At 37.8% G+C, this 8,619-nt stretch overlaps 1 protein-coding gene across 5 annotated transcripts in view; it reads left to right on the forward strand.

The window, feature by feature from the left end:
* The first annotated feature begins 6 nt into the window (after positions 1–6).
* PROSER1 (proline and serine rich 1) overlaps positions 7–8,619 on the forward strand; it is a 23,288-nt gene continuing 14,675 nt past the window's right edge. For 2 of the 5 annotated variants that reach the window (XM_009290170.2, XM_009290168.2), the window contains exons 1-8: positions 7–291; positions 539–750; positions 3,463–3,528; positions 4,261–4,329; positions 4,796–4,890; positions 6,769–6,862; positions 7,375–7,485; positions 8,230–8,313. In XM_009290170.2, the coding sequence (XP_009288445.1) occupies positions 655–750; positions 3,463–3,528; positions 4,261–4,329; positions 4,796–4,890; positions 6,769–6,862; positions 7,375–7,485; positions 8,230–8,313 (615 nt within the window). In that variant the 5' untranslated portion in view covers positions 7–291; positions 539–654. Of the gene's footprint in view, positions 292–538; positions 751–3,462; positions 3,529–4,260; positions 4,330–4,795; positions 4,891–6,768; positions 6,863–7,374; positions 7,486–8,229; positions 8,314–8,619 lie in introns of those variants that run through there. The other 3 variants (XM_009290169.2, XM_009290171.2, XM_009290172.1) reach the window with 3 other exon arrangements.

Raw genomic sequence — 8,619 nt, forward strand, 5'->3', positions numbered from 1 at the left:
GCAGCCGGCGGTCTGCCTTTGTCTCTTGCGCCGCGTCCAGCCTTGCAAAGGCGTCAGCGCTCAGTTCCTGGGGGCTGAGAAGATCCCAGGCTGCATTTCTTGCCCCGCTGCTTTTTTTTTCCCCGATATTTTTTTTTTTTTCCGTATGCTTAAAGACTCTCGGTAAAGTCTTTGGCCTGGATATATTTTTTTTTTAATTTTTTTTTCTTCCATATTTAAATATCTGCATTGAATGAACTAATAAAGATGGATAAGAAATCATTTGAAACCGTGCTGGATGAAATTAGAAAGGTAACTTCTCGTTTTGCATGTTGGTTTAACCATTTGATGGTAGAATATTCCTCTTGATGAGCACACCAGGTTAGGTGTTTGTGTTCTTTAATAATCACTTCAGGATTCAATAAAGACTAAATTTCACATCGGTGTGGAGAACTATAATCCCGTGTTGCTGGTGTATCCTAGTTTTTGTATGTCAGATATAACAGTGTAAAGCTGCTGTGACATGCTTGCTCTCAGTGAGATATTTTCATTTTCTCAGAAAACAGATTGAATGTCCAGGCTGCTGCCGCTGAGCTAACAACATGTGCCTGAAGAGTGCTCATTTGAAATAAGCATTTTAATAAGTTTATCACGGCATTTTCACTATCAAGGAAGATGAAGAAGAAAAGCCAAAATAGCCAAGTATCTCTTGTTTGGGGAGAGGGGCTGCGTTTGCTTGGCCTGACCGGGGATGGGGACTTACAATCTGAGGTACCCACCTTTTATACGATGGTTTAGGAGGTACGCACAAAACATGACGTGAGAGGGCTGATTTCTAAGCTGTGCTCTGCTGTCTTCCTTCAAAAGCCACATCTCGCACGGCTCAGGAGCGCGTGCACACCTTCCTCCTGGATGTGAAATCCTGCGTTTTGATGCGTGCTCTGAACGGCGCTTGTGCGTCTCCTGTTGAAAACTCACTGAGCAAAATACCTGTTAGTTGCGGGAAGCAGAGCTACAAACCTGGGCTCCCCGATGTCTGTCAGGTCTTGTTTCTTACTGCACAGAGGCCTGCTTTTAACAGGAAAGCTAGAGGTTAGTGCTTGGGACAGTTCCCCAAACGCTGGAAGTGGAAAAGGAGATAGAAAAAATCAGAACCTCTGAGATTAATGGTTCCTGTCTTGCGTGGGAAGTACAAACCTGGGATGACATGTTTTGCTGCAGTTAAGCAGAGGTGATTTAGGTGTCACAGTAGAACGGTTATGTATCCTGCTAAAGCTGTCTTGGTGTGAAGATGAAGGGCTTGTTTCGGATAAGATTGCCTTATGGCAGAAAAGGAATCCTTAGCGCTTTTGTAATAGGTGTTTCTGTTATGATAGGTTGTCTAGGAGAGGTCATTTCCTTTACTGGGACTTGGGTGCTACAGAGTTGAGTTTCAGTTCAGCTTCTCTTCAGCATGAGATGCAGCGATGGCTGCAGTTGTAGTATTATTATTTTGGAACATACTGAGGTATAAACCACCGTACACAAAAGCCCCAGTGATGAGTCTTTGTTATCACAACTGCACTTGCATTTTTGCATAAGGTCACGGTCATAAATTCTCCTTTATGTAACAGGTATGTTTCATGCTGTGTAACCAGCTAAAAATGTGACAGCCTAAGGTATTTCAGGATGCGGACTTCCCTCCCAACCTAAGAATTTTTATGGAAAATCTGGGGGAAAAAATCAAGGAACAACTTGCACATGAATACTTTCTCTGAGAATTGATGGTGGGAGGGAGTAATGTTTCAGATATTACTACTGCAGTGCAGCCCTTCAGGATACGCTCTGTGATTACTAAAGACTTCAGACAAAAGGGTTTTTGACATGTGATTTTAGGCAGTTATGTTTCCTGTATGCTATCTGCCTGTATTCCTGTAAACCTAACTTACTGTTGATCTAGGGATCGGTGCTGTGCTGTGTTAATAATAGCTGTGCTGTTCCAGTGTAACGTTCATTTTCCAAACGCTTATTTTGTACCTTTGTTGCTAGGTCTTTGTTTAAACTTCATTTCTAGCTCTGTGGTAGAACCTTCTTTATTATGTGATTCACAAATCGGTTGTGTTGGTGCATTCCATTTTCAGTCCTACAATTAGCAGGAACAATTATTTAAATGTCTTAATGTGTAGCTTAGTTCTGTCTTTCCCCATATATATTTATGATTATTAAGAAAATAAAGTTTGGGGTTTTTTTTCCCATAAATATACATAGCAGTGCTTTCTGTTTGTGTTCGTATTATAAAGTCATTCAGTTGTTGATTTGAGGAGGAAGAGTGACATTTGTTTTGGTAAAGAAGTTGCTATATGACATACCAGGCTTTTTTCCAAAATATGTGAAGAGAAAGAAGGGAGAGAAGAAAAAATGAGCATGAAGAGAGAAGTTTCTTTTTCCCCTGTGACTTCAGCGTGTCTGGTAGTGTTGGTCTCTTAATGAGGTACAGAAAAGAAGGGGGTTGCCTCGAACAGTATGCAGGTGGGTTTCTGTGCACATGTGCTACTCACAGTTGGGTTGCAGCGATGGAGAACTTCACGTCTGTCTGTGTGGAGGGACAAGGACAAAGAAAGAAGGACTAGGGGTAGGTTTTAGGGCTATTGGGAAGAGATGGAAATGGGTGTGTGGGTGAAGCTGGAGGTGATTTGAGAATAGTTAGCGTGAGAGCTAGCAATAGATGGGGGCCTTGGAAACTGGGGAAGAAACGTGTGTGCACCGGTTTGGGGCAGGAATTCAGCTGTTACCTGTCATCTTTACATCTTGTATGTCTGTCAGTGAGCTGGGTATGAGGAGAGGGAGGAAGCCCTGGCTATTAGACAGCCCGTGTGGTTATCAACAAAACTGTCTTGCCACTAAGTCAAAAGTGGTGGCCAGTACTGCGTTAAACTACTCTGCTTCCTTTGTTTTGTATGGTTGCATATTAAAGTTTGACCTATGGGAAGGTAATGCTAAGACAACATCACCCTTTGGAGCAAGCCTTCTTGTATACTTAATTCTGTCTGTACAGACTTGTTACCCAGTCTCTTCATAAATTCACTGAAGTAAGATGCTTTGCTAATTATTTTACAGGGAACATGCAAAGAGATTGTATGAATAATCAACTGTATTACCTTGTTTAACGTAAAGTTGATGTAAACCTTAGAGGCAAAAGGAAGAATGGTCATGACGTTCTCTCAGGAGTTTTAAACAACAAAAAAAAGCCAAAATTAAATAAATCAAAAAAAAAGAGTAATTTTTTTTTTGACAGAAGAATTGAATTACATCTCTGCTTTTCATTGTTCTCTCAATTATCTAAGGAGTATTCTGTTACTTAGAAATATTGCAGTGTAATTGATGCAAATGTCACTTTATAAGGTCAGATTTTTTTAGATTAATAGATTATTCTAGCAGATTATTGTGCTGTAATTTTAATTTTTGAGGGACTAATTATGCGTCTTTTTTTTCTGTATCTTCTAGGCTGTATTGACTGAGTACAAATTAAAAGCTATTGAATATGTTCATGGATACTTTTCTAGTGAACAGGTAAAAGTCAACACTATCATGGGTTTAATTTGTGTATTTAGTAATACAGAAAGATGGTGTCTCCAGTCATACTGAGGCTGATCATATTAGCTTTTTTATTTATTAACTGAGGAGATGTAAATAGAAGTAATAATTCCTCATTATTATATCAGCATTAATCTGTTAAAAATAGTTCCAAGTTACTTTGTTATCAAAATCATTACATTTTCGTTCCTGTTGTGTGGGGAAAATTGGAGAAATTGATCATCATGGAATTTAGGATTATTTTGCATGTATATTCTAAACTGGCATGTAGTAATAAGTATCCAACTTATTTTGGTACTATGTAGATTTTTTTCCCTATTTCTTTTTCTTCTGGTTTTTTTGTGTCTCTTTGGTGAATATGCTGTTTGAGATACTGAAGGTTTATAAGCTTTTTCAGAAAGGCTTAATTTTTTTATTCTAATACTGTGGCAGTTGTGTATATATGCAAATATATAGAGAGGAGTAAGAATCTATTTTAAATATTTCCATAGAGAAACCTCATCTCATAACACAGAATTTTTAGGTGCCTACTTAGAAATAAAAAGAACATTAGATGCTGGTAGGCACAAATGTAATCAAACATCACTGACAGACGCATGTTTTTTAGCAGTATACCGCTATACTCCAGAAATGGAAAGATTGTATTGATGCTGTTAGCATAATTTTTTAATATATATAAAAGATTAATTGAAGGCCTTTCTGTTGCAGGTTGTCGAGCTACTGAGATACTTTTCCTGGGCTGAACCACAGCTCAAGGCAATAAAGGCTTTACAACATGTAAGTTCTTGTGGCATAATCTTCTAGAGTAAGTTCGTCCTCTTAATCTTATTTTAGTTTTGTGATGTCTACTTTTGTAACTGATGGATCGGTCTACCCTTTCATCTTCAAAATTTCCTCTTCATCTCGTTCTTTTTCAATGGTATCAAAATAGGAAACGTCATACTTTTAACCAGGATATCTTTTCTGACTAAAGTATCTTTTCGTTTCCTGTGTATCACAAGAATGGATGGAGCCCTTTTTAACCATTGTTAGCTTTCCTAATTTCTCTGCTTTTGGCAAGTGCTTTTTGCAGTTCCTTGTTAAGCATTTAGTGCATAGAGTCTCCTTCCCAGTGGGAGGGAGAGAATATTAAATGTTTACTGAAATACGTGGTATGAAGCTGTTACTGAGTAGCATTCTGGGTTTAAAATAATTGTAGTGTCTTATTTTATATACACTTTTTTCTTTCTTGCTTACTTGTCAGAAAATAGTGGCAGTTCCGGCATCAAAAATGGTTAATATTCTCAACTGCTTCACATTCAGTAAAGATAAACTTATTGCCCTTGAAATCTTAGCTTCGTAAGTATCTCTCATGTTATATTGCATTAAGTTGTATTGTTTTTACTAATATTTCCCTATATATTATAAATATATATGTTTCACTTCTAGAAGGAAGCACTGTGGCCAGTTAAGGTAAAGCGCGAACCCATTATTGATGTGGCTGGAAAAAGAAGAATTAGAAGTAGACATTGTGCAAAATTCCAGAGCTCATCTGAGTCTTGAGCATGCTGCTATGTGGGCCTCTGCCTGCTGGAAAACTGCCACTTTGCCAGTATTTTTACAGTGGTCTTCAAATCTTGTAGAGAACAAAGAGGGCCTTAAGCTTATTTCTGCTCACTGAAATGTAAAAGGCTTGAGACCAGAGTATTCTGGGCATTGACCCTTTTGCATTTGAAAAGCCCTCTAAATATTACATATGTAAAAATGAGTTAAGTAAATACATCTCTTAAATTGACACATTTGATTTAGAGATCTAATGTCTGTAAAAGATGTATAGATATTCTAAATGTATGTTTACCCAGAAAGTTGGGTTTTTTACTGAACACAGCTGCTTCAAGGATCGACCTTTTACATATATTTATACTGGAACTCTTCCGCCTGGTTTAGGGGATTTATTTGATTTATTATATGAAGTGTTCTGTTTTGGGTTGGTTTTTTTTTTTTGCATTAAGTATGTCTGCCTTGCATATGAATGCTATATATTACAGCCAGCTTGATCATTTTGGGGCATATAAATTCATTATATAAATACCCATGAAACAAATAAGACTGAGGATATAGACATGATCTTGCTTTCAGAGTTGAGCTTTAAGAAGCTGCATGCATGCTCCTGGTCTCTTTCAGACCAAAACAAAGGAAGTTCAGTGGTACATTAAACTAACCTGTTTTGCTTCTTGAAATGAGGTCGGAGCTCACAGACTCTTCAGTTGCTGCACTTCAGCTGGTGTGGGGGGAAAGCGTGGTAACTTCTTCAGCTGTTGAATTTCTACAGTGCAAGAGCATAATAAGGGAGTCATGATACAGAAATCCTAACCCAAATCTATGTACTACTTACTTTGCTAATCAAAACTAGAGAACAAAGCTGAAAATTAATTCACATTTTAATACCATTCTTTGAGGTGTTTTTCATGTCTTCGTTCAACATTCTGCTGATTCCATTTCTTCTAATATCCTCCTTTGAGAAGTCCTCCTTTTTGGGGCTGTTTTGTATTTCCAGTAGTTTGCATGGGGCAGGTAATGTTTGACAGCAGTTAAGGTGCTGTGGTCAGGGTTTTGAAAAAGGCAGGTAGAATCAGGCAGAATCTTGTTATCTTTGGTGTGTCTAGTGTTATTTTTGGGAGAGGAGCGAGGAGAAAGGAAGGGTACTTTTTGGAACTGCATGAGGGGTTTCACTAGCTCTGCAGAACATGGAGGAAATTGCCAGGAGTTTCATCTTTTTCATTCTGGAGTAAATAGATGAAAATTTGTTCCTCTACCAGTCTAGCAAGAAACAGTGGCAAACTGAGTAGCTGCTGATTTCCTGCTGTGCTGGGAATTGTGTGCTGGTAGCAATTAAAGCTTTCTGACGAACTGTTGTGATGCAAAATTCATTTTGTCAGCATAGTCATTTTTGCCGTAAAGTTTAGCTATCGTTGTCCATTGTTCCATATTGATATTTAATATTCCGTATTGATATTTAATTCTAATACCATGTTTCACTTACAGGTATGAAGTCCATATTTAAGCCCAGAGGGTTTACTTTAATAATAATAGTAATGTTATGATCTGAACTAATTATTGTTTTTTAATGTCCTGTTGGGTACTGACTGAATAAGTGTTGATCACTTTTCAATAGTGCATTATTTCTGATAAGCATATGGAACGGCAATAATCATCTGTCACTGTCTTTATTAATAGCAACATTGTTGATGCTCAGAATTATCGCCTTATTGAAGATCTGTTCAGAATTAATATGTCAGAGAAGAAAAGATGCAGAAGGATTCTCGAACAGGTAGTCAAGATACTCTAGTATCCTTGATTCTGTCAAATACAGTATTGTTTCCATCCTTATGGTCATTGTGGGGTCAGGACTTACCATGAGGACTGCTGGGAACTACTGGTGGAAGACAAGCTGAAAGAAGCACCTGCGAAAAGATAAGAGCTATGTGATACCTGTGCAATAAAAGGGGAAGTTTCTGTCAGGCGTTAGGATCATATGGAAAAAGGGACACATAATTGCAACCAATGCTGAAGGAAACAGTCTGCATTTGTTTTAGAGAACACTAAGTGCTTAACCGCAAGTTCAATAGAAGCAGAGGTGATCCGAGTAGGGTTATTCAAAACAAAGGGGACTTTGGCAGAACCTCACGCTATTTGAACTATTTGGGAAGAAGATTTGAGACAAAGCTTTGAGTTGTTCCGTGTAGGTTGATTCGTGCAGTCTGAATGTCGTGAAATAGTAATTCATTTCTTTGAAGCATTGAATTTGATAGCAAATAACGTCCTTTCTTGATTATTTTGCAGGCTTCAAAAACGGGTTGTAAGGCTCCTCATGCTATGATATCATCCTGTGGCATGATTCCTGGCAACCCTTATCCCAAGGGCAAACCAAGCCGCATAAATGGAATTTTCCCAGTAAGCATGATTCTATGCTTTTGCTTTTCACAGCGTCCTTGGTTTAGGATTCATTATAGTATAACCAAAACCAGTATTCATATACATGGAAGGAGGAGTGGAATCAAAAGCAATGTTGTTGGGTTTTTTTATTACCCCATTACACATTTATAGGGAACTTGCATTCTTTTTATTTGCCCATTCTTTCTATGCTGCTTCAAGTAAAGATTACTGCATGAATAAGACATTGTTCATATAAGGAACACATTGTAAACTCCAGCAGTATTTGGCAGAATTGGGAGAGGTGTAAAGAGCCTTACTGGTAGGTTGATAAGATGACCTAATGTGGTCCCTACAGTACTACTGTACATACTGCTAATCTTACTGTACTGTACATACTGCTAATCTTAGTGTAGTTCTTGAACAAGCATGTTAAGTATTTCCTGTGAACACACTAAGGGATTGCAAAATGTAAGTTGTCGTGTCCACAAATCAAAATGCAGAATTCTAATTATCGCAGAAACATGGACTCTTTAATATGCATCTCTCTACAAAAGCTCAGTGTTATAAACCAAGCTATTGGAATGCTCTTATCATTTTGCAAGCCTAGAACACAGTTTCTTTTTCCTAACAAACACGGTTAAGTATCACTTTTAGAATATTCAAAAACTCGAATGTAGTTTAGGAAAAAAAATAAGGTAGAAATTCTATAGCAAGATTTACTTCTAAATTAATACTTAATAATTTAATTTTCTTTTGTTTCAGGGAACGCCTATCAAAAAGGACACTGAAGAATGTACTAATGAAGGAAAGGGAATAGCAGCCCGTATACTTGGACCATCCAAACCAGTATGTCTAATAAATGAGTAAATAAATGAAACTTTAAGAAAAAAAAAAATCCAACCACCAGCCAATTCAATGAGGCTTTTATATAAAATGCTGTTATGTTGCAAGAAGACTGCAGAGCAGCAATTTAAACAAAGCTAAACTTCTATAATGGTTGGAGGTTGTAGCAAGGTGGGTGTCAGTCTCTTTTCCCAAGTAACAAGCAATAGGACGAGAGGAAACGGCCTCAAGTTGCGCCAGGGGAGGTTTAGGTTGAATATTATGAAAAATTTCTTCTCCAAAAGGGTTGTCAGGCACTGGAACAGGCTG

This window comes from Aptenodytes forsteri, unplaced genomic scaffold, assembly GCF_000699145.1.
Source record: "Aptenodytes forsteri isolate BGI_AS27 unplaced genomic scaffold, ASM69914v1 Scaffold155, whole genome shotgun sequence".
Taxonomy (NCBI): Eukaryota; Metazoa; Chordata; class Aves; order Sphenisciformes; family Spheniscidae; genus Aptenodytes; species Aptenodytes forsteri.